At 45.5% G+C, this 25,055-nt stretch overlaps 1 protein-coding gene across 1 annotated transcript; it reads right to left on the reverse strand.

The window, feature by feature from the left end:
- Positions 1–355: 355 nt before the first annotated feature.
- RNF128 (ring finger protein 128) lies at positions 356–23,960 on the reverse strand (the record flags this gene model as incomplete). Its single annotated transcript, XM_082289201.1, has 7 exons — positions 356–1,661; positions 3,054–3,231; positions 4,448–4,544; positions 7,096–7,178; positions 7,763–7,834; positions 11,813–12,060; positions 23,519–23,960. 7 exons carry the CDS (start codon positions 23,958–23,960, stop codon positions 1,525–1,527), a joined length of 1,257 nt encoding a protein of 418 aa, XP_082145327.1. The 3' UTR covers positions 356–1,524.
- Between the last annotated feature and the right edge of the window lie 1,095 nt (positions 23,961–25,055).

Genomic DNA, 25,055 nt, shown 5'->3' on the forward strand with positions numbered 1-25,055 from the left:
GGATTTTCTTTAACATTGAGTACAGCTACTCGGTTTAAGCCCCTCAACACAATTTCAATCCATGTAACAGCAGCATCCTGCACATAACTAGTACTCCTTATTCCAGTTACTTTGAGCAAACACTGCTGCTTTTTGGCCTTCCAAAAGAAAGATGTGTTTTGAGGTTGTGGGACAGGGCAAATTCATCATCTGCTTCCATGAGAGTGGTAATATTTTATGTGAGTCAGGATCATCAAAAATAGAGTTTTATTAACATTTACATTTTCATATTCAAATTCAATACAAATTACGAAATATTTACAACCATTTCATTTGTACTATAGCTAAGAAAATGCATTGCTTTCACCCCCCAGATTCTTAAGTTATTTATTGCAGGCTTTAAGACAAAGTCGTACTAAACATTAGAAACTAGTCAGAGATGCAGAGGTAAAAAAATAAAGTGCATTTATAAGATGTCCTTAGCTACCTTTGCTGGACAAGGCCAAGTCACTTACTATAGAGGCACCCAGTGCTCCTCCTTGACCCCATCTCAACTCCACACAGAGGACAGACAGCTTCTCCAACCCTCTGTTACACTCTCAGGACATCGGATCTCCCTGCAGCTTGTGCACTTGAGCAAGACAATGTACAGCAACAGTCCAGCATTTTTCAGAGGCTGGATCATTTTCTGAACAAAACACAGCAGATCCTTTTGTAAGAATCTGTCTTTTCATCTTCAGCTGAGTCTTTCCTGAAGTTATCCCAGACTCCCACAAAGCCAGGACTCTGGCATATTGCTGGTGCTAGAAATGGTTTTAACTCCCCAGATCACTTGAGGATCTTTCAGACTAACAGGCTAACGTGAACAAGGTTTGAAAAGTTCCTGCAGTTGTTCCCTTTACAGAAAGTCAGATTTGGCCTGTCAGCTTGCAGCTCTCTTTTCTTCCCCTTTAGGAATGTGGGGTTGGCAGGCTGGAGTTGAGAGGTAGAGAATCAGTTGGTTACTAGAGAACCAAAGACACTGTGGACAAAATCCAGTTTGACAAGCATTAGTTTGCACTTTCTCCTATCAAACATTAAAGACCATGTTGCTTTAAACAAAACTGTCTCATAAGTAAGTATTAGAACAGATCAAAATAAATTTGTTTACAATGAAAATCCACTTGAATGAAAACAATAAACAACAAAAAGACCCAACTCAAAACAATTCCCAGTGGAGACAACTATGATGTAAAAAATCTTCTCATTTAAACAACTCAAATACGGTACAGAAGCTTTGCTGAAGATGGAACTTTTGTTTTAGTGAAGACCTGCTGGTTTTCTTTATATTTAAGACAGCTTAGCTTTATCTGGAGAGTGTTAAAACTCCTGCGGGAAATACAGTTTTAAGAAAGGCAATCCATACAATTATGATTTGGACAAGTCTATTTATCTAAACATTGCCAACGCAGCATTTTCTGCAACAGTCTTGCAACTTTTGGTTTATATGGAATGGCAGTAAGCAGTTCCTTGCAGAAGGCTTGCACCATGTGGCTGGGCATGTTCTCAGAGCGTGACTTCACAAACAATCCTGCCTTCACAAACTTGTGTTTCATCTCCCTCAAAACCTGGGTTGTCACCGTGTGAAAAGACAGTCACAGTGGAGGGCTGGGATTCTTCACTTACAGGATGTGTGTTGTCATCTGTCCAGAAGAAAGCCAAGTGAAGACAAGTTAAAAAGTGTCACAGCCAAGCGTTAGAACCTTAAAGCAAACCACACGCACTTGATTTGCGCAAGCTCACTGCACTTCTCCTGCAGAGATGGAAATCCAAGGCCATGCTCCCACTACCTCTCTCCTCCTGCCCCTTGTTAGTTTGGGAGCCCACTCTTGTCACTGCCTGTCCTTTCTGGAGACACCTACTCAGCTCAGTAGTGCTAAGCAAGCTGAAGTTGTGTGCTTAAGCCACAGAAGGCCCTACATGGCTACAAAATCCAACCTGGAGGATATTACCAAGTCTTGAATCTTTAGGCTGCTGAAGGCAGGCATCAAGAGCAACTCCTAGAGACCAGGCTCAGGATGAATTAGGGTGGGGGCCATGCTAATTTGGACAGGAAGGCCTTCTCCCTACACACTAACCTTGTCTGGCTGATGTCCCTGTGTGCCCTTCCCACTCCAAGTGAGAATACACGAGAATGACCCACGTAACTAACCCAGCACACCTTGAGTTGCTTAGGGGGATGCAATTTCAACTTCTGATGTTTAGCTCATAGGAAATGTCCTCTTCTCTACTGGGGTGCTTCAACAGAGCACTCCTGAACACACATCACTTGCTGCAGCAACGAGTCCCACAGGAGGCAGCAAATCCCAGATTTTCCTGTCAGCTAGTCTTCCCATGAGAAATAGAGCATCCCCTTCCTAAGGCCATGCCACAATTCATGGGTAGTTACTTTCATTTGTTTTCCTGCAACCTTTCCATTTTTAAAGCCAACAGCAACACTGAATATGTGTTGGCAAAGCTGACCACCAAAAAGACGTTTTCAATTGGTTTGCTCGTTCAAAAAAATAAGGTATTTGGAAAATCTGATAGTCTTTCCAAACTGACACTCTCTAAAAGTGTTCAAGGATGACTCAGCCTTAGCAAATCTGAAATTCAATTGAAGTATCTGCCTCCTCTCTCTTGCACCATCTGAGCTAGAGCAGGACTGACTCCCCAAAAGTTTTCTGTAAGTACCTACTTAAAGCAGATGATCTGGTAGCAAAGCAACACTCACTCATCCAAATGAAATCTCCAAAGAGACAAAGGGGTAGGGGACATATTTGGAAAAATCTCGGCTCTTGAAGTAGTAAGCCTCTGACTTTGAACTACTCTTTCATAGACTTCGGCTTTTAATTCACGCTAAGGCTTCGTTTCATTTGAAAACAAAGACCAAGTGTCAGAGCTAAGGGCTAAAACAAAAGGGAAGATTAAGATAACCCTGAAAAACAAAAGTATTCAAGCCCTGTGAGATGCTATGAAGGCAACTCCCCCTAATTCACAGCCTAAGCAGCCAAGTGCAATGTGATCTAGCAAGGCAGATGAAACAGTAGACGTACTTTCTGATGGTGCATGTGCCTCCTGAGCAGATTCATCTGGTCCCTGTACAGAATCATATCCAGATGATGCTGTTTCACTAAGATTGTCCTCTTCATTAACTATAGTAACAGTGGATAGAGGTCTCTGGCCACTGGATCCTGGGGCTTGCACAGGCTCAGACCGTGGTGCTACATCCATCTTTGTGAACAAAAGAGAAAAGGGTTAAATTGCAACTTGGCAGGAGACTGCATCTTTCCAGGAGAACAGTGCCCACAAGGACTGAGTCCAGAGCACTTTTATGCAGAGGAAAAAACATGAAATGGAATAAAAGCTCTGCTGTTAACCTCCAGCATCAGAGGTGAAAACCAGTTACTGCCTAATTGAGTGGGAAGTTCAGACACAGCTTCTGCATTGTTTGCCCAGTACCAGGAAAAGAGAATCTTCCTTCCACTCAGTGGAGATCTGCCTCCCCCAGGCAAACTGGCTTACATTTTAGCTGGTCCAGGCAGCATCAGGCACTAGCAAAAACATCTTCCTCTGGCACTTGCAACAATAAGCAATTACAGAACACATCAGAAATTCCTGATGTATCCCAGGAAATCATGCAGTTCCAGAAATGTCATACATACTAACACATTCACTTTTCACAGACTCCAAGTACTGAGCAGCTGAAGAGAAGCTGGTTTCAGGGACAGTATGAGTTGTTAAAGTCTGCCTGAAGATATGAGAAACACCCTTAGCTGGAAGCACAACAGTTAAGACCGAATCTTCCGTCAGGCATGAGTCAGCTTTGGCTGACATTCTGCCCAAGCCTTTAGGTGATACCAACTCACACCAGGTCAGCTGCAGGCTTCCCTAAAAGGGACACAGCAATTACTCCTGTAGCATCTGGGCACAGACATGGCAACACCTGTGTTTATCACCTGCACTCTAGAGGCAGCATGAAATAGCTCAAGATGTGGCCACAACAGCAGTGTAACACTGCAACTGGCAGCTGCTGCAGCAGCTTGGAAAAAACAGAGACCACTGCTTCTTGTAGCAGGATCCATCTTTATTACACACACTTCAGTATTTATATGTTTCTACCATGGGAAAGTTTTAAGGAAGTTTTGGGAACGTGCAGAGGGAAAGACAAAACAGCTACACCACCAAACACATGGCAGGGCAGACTTTTCTGCCCCTTATCAGCCATCCACAAAAACATGCCATCTCCCCGTGTTCTGGGAGATAAAGGAAAAACATTCACACCTGGTGCTTATAGTTGTGGTCATTTCCCTGGTATGCATCTTCCAGAGATAACAAAAGACCTCTATCAAAGTTAACATACACAAGTAACAAGCTGCTCTCTACACGGGACTCTCGTTAAGGGCAGGATGGCCTCTGTGGCTGCCACGACCACAGGCTGCTGGCTTACCTCAACACCCAACACTTTGAGGATGTCACATTTGCACAGAGGACACGTCCCGTGTTCCAGAAGCCAGGGGTCAATACAGGTCTTGTGGAAGACATGGCTGGTGGAAGAATATAGCCAACAGGTTAGTTTTCATACCAGGAAGATTGCTCATGTGCCAGCTATGAAGGACCCTTTTGTAACCCCAAGAATTTATTCCTTCTAGAACAGATGACCTTGTTTTGCCACAAGTTTCAGCTGAAAGTTATGGACAGTTGATCTTTCAACCTGTAGCTGGTTTGTGCTTATTAGTATCCCAATACAACTTGCTAGAATTCAGCATTACCCTTTTTGCTAAACCAGTCTAAAGCTGTTTTTCCAAAACTGTGTACAATACACTCCTAGCCAATAATTTAGATGATACAGCTATTGACATCTCAGCCTCAGCTTTAAGGTTAACTTACGTCGTGCAGATGCAGATGACTAAATAGCACTTGTTTTTGTATAACTACATAGGCAAATCATCTCACAGACTTATGTCCTCAAGATAAACTGTACTCCCACCCATTTACTGTGTCTGCACAATCACTGTGTATTCCAAGTGGGTATTTGGCAGGCTTTACACTCAAGAAAGTAAATATAGCTCAGCCATCACAGATGCAAATGGGTGCTTCTATTAAGACACTCAATTCCACAATGGGTTTAAATTAGGCCACAGATTTAGGATGACTTGAAATCCTCTAATCTGCCTGTTCCCTCAGCCTGAATAGAAACAGCAAGGCAAACAAGCAGTGCTCAGTATTAATCAACTCTATTATGAAGTAAGTGCGGAGATCACCACATCCAGTGCTCAGCAGCCTACACTCCAGAAGGATCCAAGGATTCTCCAATTCAGCTCACATAATCGGCACTTCCTTCCAGCTGCATCAACACCATGTTTAGAATAAAACCTGAGACTTCCTTGACACCTCACTATTTTAAGTCCTTGAACTTAACACTGGACTTGTGAACCTCTCCAACTACAAATGCATTCAGTTTGACTCTCTGGACAAGAATGCCCTCGGCAAATATCCACACCCTAGGGACTCAGATACCACCAATGTGACTCACAGGAGCACTCCTTTGCGTGGTTCTTTCATAGATACAGTTAAATGCTTTCAACAAGTATGCTCGATGTGTTGAGGTCAACCACCAGCATGTTCTTGCAGTAAATATCAGTTTATAACTCATGTGAGGGGAGAATTTTATATGGTTGATACTGGCAGATATCACCACTTATGAAGATTATCAAGTCCATGCAGTCATTTCAAGCTAGTGTGCCTCTGAGAGCTACATTTGGGCTGCAGAGGAATGAAACATCACAAATGTACATAAAAGCAGTCTCAGAGCAAATGCAGGAAATTCGTGTATGAAGAACACATTCAAAAGATGTTATTCCACTCTTACCCAAATAAGTCATGCTTAGTTTGCAGGTTCATACCAAGATTAGCAGGGCTTATAGGGAAATAATGAGAAGTCAGGTCTCCTATCAAGGAAAAGTTGTCTTGAGCCTGTCTAAAAGCTCCTGTATTCATGGGACTTTGTCCATTACTACGCAAAACTACCCATGAGCATAAACATAACAAGACAACTGAATAGTCATTAACACACATGCCTGAAAGGTTATTCAGTTTTGGTTTTTTCTAAAGTTTTAAGCATTAGATCAAGAAAGCTGGTTGATAACACTTTAGCAGACCAACTTTGTATTATCAGAACAGCTTAGAGATTCTACTGCTTGGGAGCAGAGAAAGCCTTTGCAAAACTGTAACCTGGTGCACAGGTAACTTCAGCTGAGATTTGACAGTGTTTGACAGCACTGCTTAGCACACAACAGCAGCTACCCATTTTTCTATTCTTCAGAACTTCATTATCCTACATCAGAATGGTTCCAAGTGCTTTCTGTAACCCTCCCTAAGGGTTATGACACCTCTTCCTATGCACAGTTTGGGCAGTTCACCTGGCAGCCCTCTGATTTTAGAAGCTTGGCCAGAGCATTCCCAGTCAGCAGGCACAGGGGGAAATCCCACAGAACAAGTTTCCTTAAGCCTTGAGGCTGCTTCATTGCTCACCTTAGGAACAATCACATTAAAGCCTTAGTGCTTCACTACTGAGCTTCCACAGCAACACAGGAATGAGATACAACAGGAGAGAATTCTAGAAAAATAAACTGCTATAGCTCTATTTTGGTCTCTATCTCAGAGGATGCATACAAGAATAGAAATGCTTTATTTTAAACTACAAAAGCCAGGATGATTTAACAAATTTAGCAGAAACACGACCCTCTTAGTAAGTGGTAATGTAAGGGACAAGAAATGGGCAACATTTTGCCAATTATCTGCAAGTTAGTGGTAACATTCTTATACACCAGCAAAGGAAGAAATATTTTAAAAGCCCTGGCATCCCCTTGAGGGACACTGTGGTCTGCCAAGTTGTGTGTGTCAATGCACTCACAAGGGAAGTGATGAACACAAGCCATTGGGGCACACTACAAATGTGTATTCACACATTTTCTGTTGTTCAAAATATTGTTTTGATAGATATTCAAGAATTCTCACTGTACAACAACTTGATGAAAGTTTGTTAACAAACATGGCAGAGTTTTGGATAAAGGGGCAGTTTGGAAGACAACTTACTTGCAAGTCAGAACACGCATTACGTCATTCACCTTGTACTGCTCAAAGCACACAACACAGGAATCTCCATCTGGACCAGTTTCCTAAAACAGTGAAATGAATTTACAGCTTTAACACACTTTGAAAGCTTCCTCTGAACTCCAGTCAGATTTATTGCAGACAAATGGGTCTAGCTAGAGTCATCCATGATGCTCCTGAATATAATCTTATATAAACACACTTAGTGGATTAGTCACAGTCAAGCTGACACTTCAAAAGAAGCACTGAAAGTTTAAACCCATGGTTTAGAATTCCAGCTGAAACCATCATTGGATTACTGAAGGCACTACTGTAGAGGTTTAGAAACTGCTACCTCCAGTTTTAGTTACAGAAAGAAGAGCCAGGGAAGCTGATTAGATACTAGTTTATGTTTAAGCATCCATGTCAGCAAATTAGGACCTCTCACATCAGCAAGACTACGAGCAAGCAGCTAACAAAATAAACTGATTTATAAGAATGTAAGTCTTGCAGCCTGGAAAAGGACCTGGTCTGAAAGAGGAACTGTCTCTGCCACCAAGAGTTATAGCCTCAGAGAGACTTCTGCATCCTCCTCCAGCACGAGGGAGCTCGCTGGGTTCTGTGCAAAGGCTGTGCTGTAAAGCAGGAGAGATCACAGGGTCAGTCCTACCTTGTCCCCTTCCTTCAGGGTGCGCAGCTGCATCTGTTCAATGGCCTTCTTAGCCCTGGCCCTCAGCCGCCGCTGTGACACAAAGCAGTTCTGGTTAGACACAGCCATTTTTCTATTCACTTACTAATACTTACCTAGGGGCCTGCTGCAAACAGGTAACAGTTCTACAACTGATGTTATCAAAACAAGCCAAGTAAGCATGACCTGCTATTTGGAGACAACAGTTTTGGGACATACTGATACAGTTACTGACTGGGTGACACACCAAGAAGGCTTAGGTCTGCTTTGGTTGTACCTAACCTTTTCACAAAGCACAGGAAATCCAAGGGGTTTTGAAAAAGTTTTTTTTTTAAAGGTGCAAGATAATACCAAAACAAAGAGAAGCCTTCAAACTGACTTGGTACAGAAGACTGAACATTGAGTTCAACAATCAACTGTTTTATGTTTTACTCACTTTAGGACACCTTCCTGCCACAAACTCACATTCTGATGAAAGGTGAGAGAGATTCTTTTTACCAGTCAGCCCACTTAGCACCAACACACCCTGAACTACTCCTCTGCTTCCACGGCTTTAGAGCTTGCCTGGCAACTGTTGCTGTCCAGCTGTCAGTGCAGTGCCTGGAATTAGCCCAGGAGCCAACCTCTGTTTAAAGGTCACACGTTGGTGCCGTTCCACCGACTCAGAATACGACTGTCCTCTCCCTCCCTGGTGCACCTCAGGCAGCTCTGGCAGTGCCATCCCCAACACAACACTTACCTCAGGGACAGAGCAGACTCAAGTTTTGCAGCTAACCAAAAAGCCTCTTTCCAATTCAACTGCTCTGTGCAGGAGCCCTGCACTGTTGGCTTTCCAGCATTCCATCTCCTTAGGCATTTTAGCTCATTTACATGAAACTTTTCCAAGTGCAGTGCTGGTGGCACAAGTACAGAAGGGCAGGTGGGAGGAGGGCTGTTGCTGAGACCTAACAATCTTGCAAGGACTGGCCATTCAAATCTGCATAAGATTCCTTGTGCTGAAGCAGTTAATATCAAACAAGTTGATTTACACATCCCCCTGGGATTCTGTCAAGTAGTCTTACTACAAAATGAACTATTTTTGTACCAGTGTTGTTTTTGTGCCCTAAGAGTACCCATGTGCATGCTTTAAGAGTTTAACAGCTGACAGCTACCAACAACTATCAAGGAAGAGACACATACATCCAAAGGTGAAGGATGAAGATGTGCAGATTTGTTTAGAAACAAGAACTACTGAGGTTTACTTGGAAGTTTGTGAAGTTCTGCTGAAGACATCAATATATGTTTCTGTATGCTGCTTATGGTTAACTTTGAAATTATGTTGCCCTTGTCAAGGTTTGAGACTGAAGCCACAGAGCAGCAGCCACATACTGCTGTTTACTGAGGTCCCCGAAAGTCTGAGCAGCAAACAGGGTAACATCAACAGAGCAGGAATGCAGCGATGTAAGTACTTCTCATACATGGCCAGAATTGTCACCACTACTTGTTATTAACTGAAAACTGAACTTTCTAGGAATGTACTCCCTCATATCTCATCTACACATCTAATGTCATGCCAAGCATATTAGACAGGACCCAACTGGCTGCACTGTTAATAATTTACTGAAACAATATTTTAAGTTTTGCATGGGTACCAGTTTAATTGCTTCTCATTAAATGCATCAATGCCAAAGTCACCTTTAACATTGATTTTGGCAAGTACAGCAGAAAATCCCTCCAGGGGTTGGAGAAAGGTTGCAGAAGCAGCTTTTTGTTGAATAGTCTACCAGGATACTCAAGCTTGGAATGTCAAAGCATTTTGTGAAGCTAAGTTTTTCAAGCAAATGTGAAACGTAAATTATGTTAGAAGTATAAAAGCCCCAACCCAGAAAAAGCTAGAAGAAATAGCTAAGTTGAGGAAATAGAGTCAAGATATTACAAAACAGGTCAGGTTCCAGCTCCTATCCAGGCTCTGGCATGTTGAAGTAGTGAGGTACCTAACTGGGAAAATCAGGTTTGCAGTCGCTTAGTCCTCAGTCTCCCTTGTTCAAAGATGCCAATTTTACCTCCAGCCCTTTCTGCATAAGGGTGCCTTTCTGGGACCCTGTGAGCACGGTCATGGCAGTGCAGACCAGACAGCTCTGAGGAGGGTTGGGAACTCCTGCTTTTTTCCTGTAAGCTAAGGAAGTTCTTCCCCACAGGTAGCTACTGCCATGAAAGCAGTTTGAATTGGTAAAAGTTGAGCAATTTGTCTCCTCCACAGCCATTAATTAGGTCATTTCTCAGCTGCAACATTTAATCTTTATGAAATCAAAGGAAGCAAAGACTTGAGCTGAAATTAGAAACCAGGCCACAGATAACATCATGGGTCATTTTGCACTATTAAGAAAGGTTTCTATTTTGAGAACTGAATTTTTCAGTACTCCACTGACTAGACAGGTAGAAAGCCACCTACCACACTTGCCTCAATTTTCCACCTTCTTGCTCACTGACCTCCCAATGCAGGAAGAGACTGCAGAAGTGGAGACTTGAATTTCAAGTCCAGAAGAAAAGATGCATTCAAGAAGGAACTGGGAGGTTGCACAGTGTAGCTTGCTCATGAGGAAAGAACTACTCTGGTTTAACTGTTAGGTTAGGATAGATGTGCTACTAAACTTCTCTTTTTGCTTGGACCAGAAGCTGACACGACTGGCTCTTCTCAACAGTCACTCAAGTCCAGGCAATCTGGGTTTTCAAAGGGCTGAACGATGACAGGAGAGCCACCAGGATTTACCACACAAGCCAGGAAGTTGTTTAACTAATATTCAGTACTTCATGGAGCCAAAGCACTTAAAACTCTCAAACTTTGGATCTACACTGAAAATCCAATCAGCAGCTAACAGGTCACATGGTAGCATTACGTTTTAGTAGTTCTCCTGAACTAACAAGCATTTTCTTGTTATTCTTTAGTCACCTAATCACTGTGAGGTCAGTCTGAGATGCCAGGGTACAATAAGAACTGAAAACAATTCTAGATTGTCTTTGAGTTTCACTTTAACAGAACAGTACATTTTTACACCCTGACAGCAGAGAAGCTTTCTTCTATTATACTCTGTAAAGCACTTATTTGGGCTCCTTGATTTCAGTTCTGCTGAAATCACGTGGAACTAGCACATCATTTATCAATGTTATTTTTCAATCTAAGTTCCTTGTGCACATGGAACCCAAGACTGCTAGCCAAGCAGACTGGATTTTCCCAGTACCATCTATCACTGATGCATTAATAACCTCTGTAGTTTCTTGAAAGCCTGATAGCTCACAACTGCACTGTTAAGTACCTTCAAAGGAGGAAACATTTCAATTTGATTTAATGAACAGTGCATAGGGCACCCAGGTTTTCCTGTCCAGATTTATTTAGCATTATTAAACAGAGCTGTGAGACTAAGGTAGACGGCAGGGAATGAAAGAGAATTCATCAGCAGGAGACTGTGCATCTCTTTCCACAAATATCAGCAAGCAGACAGCATCAGGTTACACAGACAACTCCCCATTTCATCCAGGAGTGGCAATGCTGCATCTCACAGGCAGATGACAACTTCCAATACTTCCAACCCTAATTGAGTCTGTCACTGTAATTCTCAGAAGGCTTTCAGTCAGAAAGCAGCTTTCAACAAGCAGCAGGCTCCCAACCTGCAGCTAAAGTCGTGCCCCATTTTGCAGACACACTTCCAGTCTTGTCTCCTGTTACAACAAGCACATAGGCAGTGCTATGTGGGAAGGATGAAAGCAGTTAGCTAAAAGCAGTTTAGCTCTCTCACAGTCCCCACGACATCAGCATTATGGCTGCACTGCAGTTCAGGGAGTATTTCTATGAGCTGAGTACAACCAGCTTTTCTCCACAGAATTTACTTTTGGCTGTTCTTAGGAAAGTTTTAAGCTGTGCAAAGATGTATCTCTCAGCATTTTAAAGATCAAACAAACAAATTCAATCATTTTCATACTTAACCAAAGAATACAAACCTTGAGATCCACACCGCGGGGGGATGGGAGTATAAAACAGCAATGACACAAACTCACCTGCTCCCTGGACTGGGCCCTTGCCATAATGAGTCTCCGAGCAGAGTAAGACACATAGCAGCCCAAGGTTGCTGCTGCCACGACGAAAAATGACACGGAGATGAAGAGGATGGTGAAGATATTCATGGAAACACTGCGCTTTTTGCCCACTTCGATGACCATGGTGACTTTCATGCCACTCTGAATCCGGTGCAGGATTTCCATGCCTTTCAGGTTGCCAATCATAATTGCAACGATCTTTTTAGCACCTGCAAAGGAGAAGGGGAATCCATGCTCAGTTCCCAGGTGTCGTATCAGAGTCATTGTCTTAAATATCCTGCTTCAAGCGCTAAAGAAATGACTGTGGGAACTTTCTAAATAGTATTTGTAGATTCAATATGAACTGATAGAACAATGTCATGCAAAACAAGTGTCATCACTATATGTTTGTCCAGCTGAAAGTATGTCCCATTACCTATGAGCTGCATAAGTGAACCATGCTTAGAAGTCATTGGTCTCCATAGCACTCCTCACTCCTATAGAGGACACAGCCTGTCCTATTTTAGACACAACACTTTGGTGATTTACACTTTAACAGCCTTTGAACTACAGGAAGTTAAAAATAAATCCTCTACAGAGTAAGGTCACTGGGGATTGTGATATCTGTATAGGGATTGCTTCCTGTAATGGATCCAACTCCCCCCCGGCTCCACTGCTACTTCTTAACACCTCTTTTCTAAATTTAACAGTACTTTTGAGTACTTCCCCAGACACTGAGCAATCAAATACATAGATCACCCCTTGCTTCTGTATTTTCAGCAGCAATTGAGAAATGACTGAAGATTTCATTGTGAATTTCAAGTGAGTTTTTGTGAGCTTCTACTGCAAATTCAGAAGGAAGCAAATATGGAGGAAGGTGTGCTCCACTTTTAAACAGCTACGGGCAAGATGGCAAATGCCATCCTGATTTTAACAACAGGTTTTATTGGCTCAGTTGAACACCACAAGTCAAAGCAATCAAGGGGTTTATAGTAGGAAGAAATTTCAAGCAACTCCAGTCACCAAGCACAGACCAGAGCAAACCAGTTTCCTTTCAGTGACATGCAAGGGCTTGAGGACACTTGATACTGTTTGCAGAAACATTAGAAAGACCCAATATAACAGATAGGCTCTTAAGAGAGGAAAAAAAAGAGAGAAAGAGTGATGAGGAAATTATCACTGCTCTCTCTCTAAACTAAATACAAGAAAAGGAGATTTGAGACCAGCTGATCAGGAGTCCCACTGCATTAAACCATCACCTGCACAACATTCATAAAAGACATTGCATGGGGGAAGAATAAAGACTGTTACGAAGTGCTATTTTTAGCTAACCCCCCCAGCCAAACACTCTTTAATGGGAAGACCAATTGTTTTTCCCTCTGCTGAGTTATTCAAGTTATTTCCCTCTGCTGAAAGTTACTCAGCTTTCAGCTACCAAAAACCCCTAGAATTGGTGTTAAACTACAAAGGCTGTCATTGGAGAAAGTGTATATTAGTTTTCCAGCTTGTTCCCATAATGCTTGTGATCCAACAGAGCAAGCAACTCTCCTCAGTGGGACCAAACTCATCTTTTATTCAGAAAGCTCCTTGTAAAGACAAGGACATCACACAGAGAAAAAAAAAAGTCTCCGAGACTGCAACTACACTTTAGGATGAACTAGGGCTTATACCTCAGTTACAAAATGAGCAGGTGGTATACATCAGTTATAATATGAGCAGGTGGTAGCAGCAAGCAAAGAATTAAGCATCAAGTCAGAAGCTGAGACTTGCTTTCATAAGCCTGGAAGAACAGGCTGCAACAATGAGAAAATAAAAAGCCTGTCGAAAAAAAAGCAAAAAAAGGTTTTCCTACCCTATTCCCCTATATTTCTGCACTTCTCACAGAAGATCTATCTTGTGGTTACGCACAACACAAGACACAGCACAGGGATTCCTATTACTGAAATGTCACCATCAGCCTGCAAAACCATTCAAGCTACTAAGCCATCCATTGTGAACAAGTTTTACCCTTAAAAAAAAAAAAATCTTCCATTTAAGTTTCAGACTGCATAGTTCACAAGGATGTCATCAGATGACAGCTTTAATTCTCACTGACACTTCTCAACCCCAGAGACTTCTGTTGCAATTTCAGCTCTGCTGAAATTAGACGAACACACACGAGTGGCCAGCTGGTGGCTTTTGACACTGGCACTACAAGAGCAGAAGTGAGTGGCCATTTCCATCAGCACGTGTTTGCAACAACTTCTGTGCTTCTATAACAAAAGCAAGAGGATCACCCCCACCCAACACTTCCTGAGCTGTTCACGTGGGTCCCATCAGGACAGGTACTGAAACATGTTATCATGGCCTTGAAATCACCAACCTAGACAGAGGCTTCTGACAGGGCTTGGCCATCATACAGGAAACCAGGTATTTGAGGGGACATCTGCAGAGGTATCTCAATTACAGCAGCTGCTCTCAGCTGTCAGCCTTTTCCCCACCCAGACTCCAGCAAAGCCAGAGGAAAGTCAGTTAGTTGTGCATGGCAAAAACCTCACAGAAACCCACATTCTTTGCCCAGGTGTCAGCTTTTGTGGTTCAGGTAAAGCTTCTGAAACAGTTTTTAAGGGACACTAGAAGGTGAAGTTAATCTGCTGCCCGTTTAGTTGATAATGGGCTCATTGCTAAACAGAAGCAAGACCTGTTCAGTTAAACATTTCCCAGCCTCTTTCCTTTGCCATTTCCTGTAAACTGAAGAGGGAAAGTTATTAAACTCTTTAGGAAAACACAGCCTGCCTCTTTGGGCACCCCCCATATTGTAAGGCAGCAGATGGCCAAAATCTGAAGGAAATGGGTTGGCACAGATGAAGCACAAGAACCCCAGTGGTTTGTTGGGGCAGGGAGGAGCTGGGGCACAGAACATTGGGCCCACAAGGAGAGTGAGTGCATGACTGGGATTTAAGTTTTACCTTCCTGGATCAGTTTGACTTAGATGTAAAGTTGCATCTATTTATAGCAATATCAATGCCTATATGAAACTCTGCCCTGCAAAGACTTCACTTGTTCTGCCATTACACTTCAGCTCCTAAACACAAACTTACAGGTTTGATAATTCAGTAGAGAAATGAGATGTGCAAGGGGGGCACAGAGCTGGGAGAATTACCTTTTGCATAGTACACACCTGTCTTTTCACAATCATTTAAGGTGATTATTGTAATCCAGTGCTACATTTTTGTGTGCTAAAGATGAATCTATCCCAACAAGTTATAGAGCCTGGAGAACACTCGCCCCATGATATTTAGAATGCAATGATACCAATGTGTGCCTTAACAATGCTCACTTTTAGCAATAAAATCACAATCTATTAATGCATTAAAGCACATCAAGGCAAGGATCAGATCTCGAGGCCAAAGAAATCCACTGACCAATGCCAACTCAGTAACTCCAAGTCAGTTCCTCTACCCTCACTCAAAAGTAATTTCTCAGCTCGTTTAGGCATTGCAACCATTTTGCATTGTTTAAACCAAACAAATTCAGCTTCAATTAAGTCATGAAAGACCCCTTCATTTTGGCTTAAAGGCCTCAGTGTAAATTCCACACATTTTTCTTTTCTTGGACAGGGAGAGCCAAACCTTTCTAATGTCTCTATCACCGTTTACCAAGAACAGGATGTAAAACCGATGGACCCTTTTCCTCTTTGGGAACAGACCGAGCTACAACACAGTTCAGTGAAAATATGTGAGGAAGGCAATAATTTTGAGGGCATTTTTAAGAAAGAAGGTATAAAACATGCTAAGTAGGCAAGTTATTTCAGAACAAGGAAAAAGCTAGCGTGCCGCACACAGCCTCCAACATTTTGGGATTTCATCGTTTTTTTCCCCCCTGCTTTCTCAAAGTCTGAAGTTTTGCCTCATCTTTAATCCGACTGAAGTTAAGTGCCCACAGTTTTACCAGTATTCCTTCACTCTGTCCAGAGAGCACCTTGTGCAACCAGAGCCTCTGCTATGGCACAGCCACACTGCTTCTCCCCAGGACCAGCACAGCTCACCCCAGCGTGCCCAGCGCTCCACTTGGGAATACCCCACCCCATCCTTGCTCCTGGTGGGATCACCAATCCATTTCAACAACCCCAGCTGACCACCACATAAGCCACCCACTCAGAAAAAGAGGAATGGAAGAAATTGATTTTGAATGTTTCATATCTTAAACAAACAAACAAACAAACAAAAAAAAAAAAAAAAAAGAAGGAAAATGCAGACTTTGGAGTTTGACTTATTAAAGAATGGACAGTTTCTCCTTAACCACAGCAGAAACACTATCTGAAGGCTCTTTCAGGAGACAAAATACAACTCTAACCTTGGTGCCTGGATCATTGCTTTTATCTACAAGATACGGTGCTTGCAGCACAGATCAGTACTAGCTGTGCTTTAAGCCTTAGTCAGAGAAGCTAGAGGTTTTCCCCTGGCACCCCTCCAACCCCCCCATCAGCAAAAAAGGCATTAGGAGATCAAGCTATCTACTGTTCTTTAACATGAAAGACACTGCCAGTGTCAGTTGACACTCCAACCATTTCCTACCAGTTTAGCACACCTGGCTCTTCAGGCATGTAAGAGGAATATCTGATAGCCTATCTTTCATGTTTAAAAAAAAACCCTATATAATGTCTTGAATATTGCTTGTCTCACTATACTGGAATAGTAAGAAACGAGATTTCTGGTGGTTATCAAACAGGCTGGTACAAGCTTACTGTTATCTGTTACAGTAGGAGGAAAAATAAACAGTGTACACAGACGGAGGTGGTATTACCAACCTTATGTAATTCACCTCAGATGACAGGCCAGCACTGCACATAAAAGCCATCAAGCCTCAGCACCACACCACTCTAGGAACATGAGGGCTGTCCCCTGGCCTCAGACAATATGAAACCAGACCCTGCCAGACAGCTCTGCTCTCATCCGTGGTACAGTGTGGATTAACAAAAAAAAAAAAAGTGCTGACTGCACTCACACACACAAGGCAAAATCTCATCAGGAATGTGCCCATCCCCACAATCATCTGCCATCTCAGACACTGTCAAAAGAAACGCCTTTATTGCCCTGTGATAAGCTCTTCGCTTTGCAAGAGAGGGGAGGGTGACTGAACTCATAGTTCAGAAGCAATATAAGCCTGGATAAGCTGATGTCAGTAGGCTTGTTCCTTCTCCTTCCCCTGCTTTGCACGTTGTCCACCCCAAACATTACCTGGCACCAAGATAAGAGAGTAATTCACATCCAGGTTATTTTGCAGTTATTTAAAGCTACAGCCCCTTATGATCTAAACTGTCTGAAATGCCTTTTTCCTCACACTATCACCTAAGCTTCATTAAATCTACTTCCAGCTTGCTTTACTTAACAGATGGCACTATGTCTGATCTCTTCCTCCTAAACACATAAGCCTTTCAGCATACAGGGGCAAACAGTCACACAAAACCATGGAATGGCTGGGGTGGGAAGTACCTCTGGGGTCCATCTAGTTCAAACCCCCCTGCTAAAGCAGGTTCACCCAGAGCAGGTTGCACAGGATCACATCCAGACAGGTTTTGAATATCTCCAATGAGGGAGACTCCACAACCACTCTGGGCAGTCTGTTCCAATGTCCAGTCACCTTCACACTACAGTTTTTCCTCCTATTCAGATGGAACTTTCTGTTTCAGTTCGTGCCCACTGTCCCTTGTGCTGCTCTAGACGCCACTGAAAAGAGTCTGGCCCCATCCCCCTGACATCCACCCTTAACACATTTGTGTGCCCTGATGAGGTCCCCTCTCATTCTTCTCACCTCCAGCCTAAATAGGCCCAGCTTCCTCAATCATTCATTGTACAGCAGATGGCTCCAATCCCTCATCATCTTCACAGGCCTTCTCCGGACTCACAGCAGGTGCTCCATGTCTGTCTTGAACCAAGGAGCACAGAACTCCAGGTGAGGCCTCACCAGGGAAAAGCAGAGGGGCAGGATCACCTCCCTGACTTCTTCCTAATGCAACCCAGGATCCCACTGGCCTTCTTAGCCACAAGAACACACGCTGGTTGTGGACAGCTTGTGTCCACCAGGATTCCCCAGGGTTTTCTCCACAGAGCTGCTTTCCATTAGATCAGCCCCAGACTGTACTAATGGTCAGGGTTATTCCTCCCCAGGTGCAGGACCCTTGCTGAACTTCATTAGGTTTCTCTCTGTCCAGCTCTCCAACCTTTCCAGGCCTCCCTGAATGGCACCACAGCCTTCAGGAATATCCACTCCTCCCCAGTCTGTATCATCAGCTCAGGACACACACTATCCCTTCATACACATCAGGGATGAATAAGGTGAACAAGACAGCAAGACACACAGAGAAGGAAGATTTCCACACTAGGAAGTGTGGGGAAACTTTTTTACCAAACAGGCTAGGTGTATAAAGGGGCACATCAAGACCAAATGTCATTTTACATGATACGAGTTTCCATCAGTCCCCAGGAAATATTGGAGGTGGAAACCAACCTCCAATCTGTTCAGTTTAAATAATGTTATTATTTGTCAAGTGAACCCAACAGTTACTAACCCTTTTTTTCTCCCCCTCCTCACCTTCTGAGCCTTAAAGTCTCATGTAAATGCTCCCATCCTCCTAAATCTTAGAATATTTATAACAAGAAATCATCCTCTAAAACAGCAGCCAGGACAGTAACACTTTTCAAGGGCACAGAAATGAATGAGATCTGTAGGACAGCTCTCTTCACACGCTGTTTGGTCAGTGGCATCTGCAAGACTAAAGCACCGCCTTTCAATCTAGCAAACAGCCTCTAAAACCCCCTGGAGAAACAGCAAGCAACATTCCTAATGAAAATTCTTTGGTGAGTTTACTCAGCAGTTTTGATTTAGTAAATACATTGCTCACCCTCTTTGAATGAGACTGAGCTCACCACTAATATCCCTTGCTCTCCACATGCTGGTGGCAGCTAAGTGCTCACAAGTGAGTTTGAGAAAGCTAATGATAAAATGATGTAAGTGGGCACAGTGTCAGCCAAAAAGCATCTGTCTGTGGAAAGATGACAGGTCACACTGGACACAGTGGGGAACTGTGCTGAGCTGACTGCTGTGTGCTCACCAGCACATCCAAGGCCGGAGGCAAACAAGCACTGTCATTGTTTTAGGGACAACGGTCTCTCACAATGAAGCCTCTGCTACCACAGCTGTCACTTAGGATTTTAATGCATCCTTTCACATTTCAGCAGCCCAGTAAACCCAAAGAGCAAGGGCACTTCACAGACCTATTCCAGGCTATCTAAGGGACGATATATATAAGGGCCTACCCTACAGTTTTCCATGTCATAGAGGTACCTAAATTGTATCAAAGAGCAAGGGCAGGGATCAGAAGCTGTCAATAGCACCAGTTAGTCTAATCCAGCTTCTCAGTGTCCCTCCTGCTTGCTCACAGACTGTGGTGCTGGGGGCAGCCCCAAGTCACTGTCACACTACCATCCTCTGAGGAGATCAAGGTCACTCATGTGCCACAGTTGCTTATCTGAATGTCACTACAGCTGTGACATTAATTTACTCTAAACCAGGCAGCCAGGAGAACCAAATTGAGGTTTGAGCACATCGAAAAGCTATTCTCAGATGCAAAGAGCTACAAACTCCAGACACTATAGACTCCAAATACCACCCAGGCACAGTAGATGCATGCAAGGTCCATCTCAAAAAGGAACTGTAGGAAAGGTAGGAAAGGCTAAATAATCTGCAGAGGCTCATCTGGCCATGGCCAAGGAACATGGGAGAGGAAGTGTCATTAATCAGATCCTGCATCCTCATTCCTCTCCTCAGATGCCCTCAGCACAAGTCTTCCCTCATTGCAAAGGGAGGTACACCATCTGTTTACACAAGGCTTACAAAGTCTTAGCACAGCCCATCTTGGGATTACAATTCTGACTCAATCTTTAACAGTTTTACAGCTCACATCAGCATTTTAATACCTTGGCAAAGTTTTAGCTTGTTTCTGAAGATCATACCTCACAAAAAGCAGTGGAGCACAACTAGACACTTCTGCCATACAGTTTTCTCTAAGCATATGGAGGTAAGGCTTCACCTCAGTGAAATTCCTGCAGAACAAGTTTAAGTAGCAGTGCTACATATTTATTTAACCTTTCCTTCCCCTTTCACCCACTGATTCAAGTTTATACTTGAACCAGATCTTGTTAGCATGAGACATGCTGTTACTGCTTGAGCCAGAATCATTTAGCTGTGTTCCCCCAGAATAAGCCCTCTGCAGATCAGGTGATGTGCTTCTTAAGTCTAGAGTTACACCACAAGAGAGAAACCAAAGAAAATGATCACAGTTGCTTTCTGACCTACAAAGAATCCTTCTTCACCAGCTGCAAGGAAATACTGAACACCAAAGAATGCTTCCCACCAGCACCACCATGCCCTCAAGCCAAAGCCACCTAACAGCCTAGTTCTGCCTTAAGGCAAGGTCCACCTTTAAAAAAAAAAACAACTCTTGCCCTGCACTTTTTCCCCACATGCTGCTGGTTTTCTCCAATCAAATGTCTTTTTCAGAAGGTCAATAGAGATTACAGAGAGGTGCAATTATGAGCACACAGAATTGTACTTTGAAACCCTGCTCAACCTGACACAGAGCAGTACCATCTTAAAATGTGTACAGTTAAAATTCAAGTTTGCTAACTGATACAGGTTTGTGCTTATAAATCACAAAGCAAATTTTACTTTGGACTCCATTAAATTCTTGACATTCTACATGTTAAAGATGATTAGGCAGAATTTGATCATATCTGATTTGGATATTCACTGCATGCTGTTGTTTTAATTGCCAGAGTGGGTTGCTTTTTGTTGTTTAGGGTTTTTTTTAAGTTGGCACACCAAAAGGTTACATAGAGCACTGATGCAATAAAGAATTCATCAGACTGAACATGATTATAAGAAAAAAGTCTCTGGAAGCAGGATGACTAGGACAAACACTGCTGCAAATACAGGCCTACTTAAATCTCTAAACAAGAAAGTTGCTTCAAAAGCCAAGTTTGAACACCCAGAAAAAGGCACACTGCATTTTTAGACAAGCTTCTGCTAATAACTTTGTGTTGTGTTGCTACCAAAGTTCTTCAAAGAAAAGTGTGTTATGCCATACATTTCATCAGAGCCCACCCACAGAGATCTTCCTTCTCTGCCAGGCAGATGACAGCTCCATGCCCCACACTTGAGAGGAAAGTCCTCAGTACTGCTGCTTCATTCCCCCTCACCCCAGCAAAGCCATTTCCTTCTACTTCCCACTGCCTCAGCTTGGAGGAAGTGTTTGGTTTCACTTGATGGCATTTGATGGCCCCAGTCAGAGCAGAAATTAAGCCACATAGGAAACCCAGATTGCAAAGTCACTGTTAGCACAGCTACAGCCGTTACAGCCATGGCAGGAGTTGTGGTTGCACAAAGGCCATTCTTTAATGAGCAGGGCCACCTTCCCCACCGGCTCCAGGTTAGAGCACCCAGTGCCACCAATGAGGCCAGGAGAGGGAAGCCATCCCAAAGCACAGCTCAGCAACGGGCATTATGACCAGCTCTTACCTCCTAAGTTTGAGGGGTAGTGCTGTAGGCTGAGCTCATCAGCATTACACAGGGAATATCCTGCACCTGGCAAACCAAATGAGGCTGGCGACTTGTAGATTGCTCCATCTTGGCCATGCCACGTTCAAAGCCTGCAACATTTGTTAAGTTTGACCAGAGAGCGCTGGCCCCCAGCAGGGGCAGGAGGCAGGGGCACCCCAAGCACAGCGTGTCACCAAAGCCCCATAAGCAGAAGGAAAAGCATCGCTGTGGGAAGAGCCAAGAACAGGGACTCGCAGACAGACGTGATGATAGAAAAAGAACTCAAGTCCAGAGAAGAAGAAAAGGGAGGATGGAACAGGAAAGAAAGTGAGGGACTAAAACAAGGACAAGCAATAAAAGCAACAGCAGCAACAAGCTTAGCCCAGTAATTGTGCTATGACATGGCAAGGAGGAGTCAGGCAGATTAAATAAGTGGTTTGACAGAAGCTGTCTTCTCCAAGGAGTCCCTGTCCTATTTGTCTGCAGTTCAGCTGGGAAGTTTCAACATGCCCTCGAGTATCCATCCCATCATGCAGGATAATCAGGACAGCTAGAGCCACTCTGACGTAAATGCCTCAGCAGAAAGCTTAAGGACAGCATAGGAAAGGAGGGACCTCCTCTTGGAGCAAACCCCGCCGAGAGCACATGGCTCATTTCGAGAAGCAGCTCCCAGCAAGGTTAAGACACTGTAAGTCTCCCAGCAGCCAGGATGGAGGAGGGGCAGGAGCACATGGCCCTTCCCCTCAAGAACAGGTTCAGCAGTGACCTACCCAGGCCAGCAGTGCCAAGGGAGCTCCTCCAAGAGCTGCAGGATGAGGCAGGCACCCAGTGAACAGGGCTCAGGGGCAGGGATGCTCTGTCAGTTCAGCAGGAGGAACTCACCCAGCAATAGCCAGATCTCAATAGCATTTGTCAGCTGATGATTTGATTACATAAGAAAGCCTTGCCTCAGAAAGGCCAGAGCCTATCCAGACTGTATGTTTTGAATTCTTAAAGCAGAGTACCAACAGTCTTACAGCTCATTAAGATTACACACAACAAACCTCCAGAGACAGCTACTGTTTCCTTGTCTCACCAGAACGCTTGCCTCCACTGCTAACAGAAATTGTCTCCACCCCTTCTAAGAAGGTTGCTGCAGGGATAAGATGCACTACTCATTTCTATTGTTCAGTTTATCCCCAGAAGATGGAACTTCCCAAAGCAGTAACACTTCACAGAATTCCAACACACCCAGGAGGGTGTGCATCCATCCAAAAGCTGGACAGAGCCACCAAAGCCTCTCACCCTGTGATACACAGGGCACCTGCTTGGACCATCACCGGAAGGCACTTACTCAGCTTTCAGCCTTGGTCTGTTTCTCAGGCAACATTAGCCTAAAATACAGCCAAAACTCATTTTTCATTTGAAAGATGGGCAGGTCAGGAAAAACCTTCTAGCAAATAGGAGACTTTCTATAGTAAGAGGAGTTCTGTCATCAGCCTATGCAACCGGAAAACAACCTTTAAAGACCTTCAGCTACTTGCATCAGAAGTGGCATTTTGCTGCTGAAAAGTTACCTACAGAGGAGTCTCGTACTTTGCTTATTTCTGAGCTGGTTAGTGTGCAGGGCATAGGGAGAAACAGTGTCTGACCGTGGAAACCCAGCCCACTTTACGGCCCAAATCAACTCCACAGTCTTAACAGGCATTGAAAACCTCAGCATCCATCACCTCTGGCGACTACAGGCTCAGGCCAGAAACCTGAGCCCCGCACACCTGCAGCCAGGGCCCGGCCCAGCCCAGCTAGAGCGTTCAGCAGGCGCCCGCTCGTCCTCAGCCGCAGCAGCGGCCGCAGATTTCGGACACGGTTACTCATTAATCAGAGAAAAAACAACATCAGCAGCGCCCGAAACAGCACCGGCCAGTCCGGGCAGAAACTCCCGTGGTGCAGGAAAGGCAGCGACATTCCCGGCTGTTACCGAGGAGCCGCGCCGGGGATGTGCGGCGGGGGCTGCGCCCGGGCCGTGCCATGTTCCCGCACCCGCCGACAGAAGGGAGGGAGGGAGGGAAGAGGCCGCTCCCAGCGCGGGGACCCCCCTCCTTCGAAGCCCCCCCGCTCCCCGGCGCTCACCGTGGTGGGACATGGGCAGCACTGCGTTACCGGTGCCGCGGTAGTTGTAGATGACGGCGGCGGCGGCGCCGCGCTCGGCGGCGAGGTGGATCTTGTCGGCGAAGGAGCAGCCGCCGCCGCGCTGGATGAGAGCGAGCCAGCCCGGGGAGCCGCCGGCCGGGGGGGCCCCGCTAAAGTTGGTGAGCGCGCTGCAGGCATTGAAGGCGTCGGGGCTGTCGGGCAGCACCAGCAGCCCCTCGGCCGACTGCAGCGGCGAGTCCAGCCCATACAGGCCGCTCTCGCCCGCCTCCCAGCCGCTCCGGTTGCGGTCTGCGCTGTTCTCCCATGACACGTTCAGCCAGGCGGTCCACGCCGCTGCCGCCGCCGCCGCCCCGCGGGGACCGGGCGGCGGGACGGCGCAAAGCAACGCGGCCAGCGCCAGCAGCGCGGCCCCCGACGGCATCCCAGCACGGCCCGGCCCCGCCGCCCCGCCGCCTAAAGCCGCTGCCGCGGCTGCCGGGGGAGGAGCGGGGCCGCCCCCGCCGCGGCACGCCCCCAGCTCCGCGCGGCACCGCGCACCATCGCTCCGCACGGCCCGGTACGGCACAGCCCGGCACGGCACAGCCCGGCACGGCGTACCACCGCACCGCACCGCACCGCACCGCACCGCACCGCACCGCACCGCGCCGCGCACCACTGCACAGCACCGCCCGGCGCCGCGGGAACCCCGCCGGGAATGGACCCTCGCCGCTGCCCGGGCAGTGGGGATCCCGGGCGCTGCGGCCTCGCCGGTGCTGGGGGGGTGCGCAGCCGGGCGTCCCCCTCGCTGTGTTCTCTCCGGGCGCACAACCCACGTTTCTCCCGGGTGGATGTGGAGGGTCACCCGCCCGGGCCCTCTCTCAGAAGTGATGGCTCCTCCTGACATCACCTCTCGGGGTGATGGGTGATCCCCCGCGTGCCACCCAGGAGTGGTGGCTCACCTCCTCCATCACGTCCCAGCACAGCGGCCTCTTCCCCCAGCCCGCCCCAGTGCCCACAATGGACAGAGCACGGGGCGTGGCGTGGGCAGCGGGACCACTGGAAGATGCCGATCTCCTTGACACTCCACAGCAGCCCGGAGACACAGTGGCACCAGCGCAAGGTGCCCAGCCGTGAGCCAGCCTGCTTCCAATGACTGAATTCATGTTTGCTGAATACTCAGCAGCACAGTCAGTCCTGACTGAAGTTGGCTTACGGAATACTGGGTTAGTACTGTTCCCTCACTGGACTGGCCATTGCTGCCCCCATCATTTGACAGATGCTTCAAACCTGCCACTTCAACCAGCAACCCCTCTTTCTACTTATCTATTAGCTGTGTTGGCGTCATTAATTATTATTTGATCTATGGAACTCACAATAAAAAGTCCTGTTTCTCCAGGGCCCTGCAGTTACTTTTGGGGCAGCCAGTTTGCATGCACCAGTCCCTTGCTCCAGCACTTACACACTTTTGCCAAGTTGTCCTGCATCAGGCAGTGCGATCAAAATGCTGGCAGAGTCACTGCAACCACGAGTGTGACAT

The sequence above is a fragment of the Coloeus monedula genome (genome assembly GCF_965178545.1).
Source record: "Coloeus monedula genome assembly, chromosome: 12".
Taxonomy (NCBI): Eukaryota; Metazoa; Chordata; class Aves; order Passeriformes; family Corvidae; genus Coloeus; species Coloeus monedula.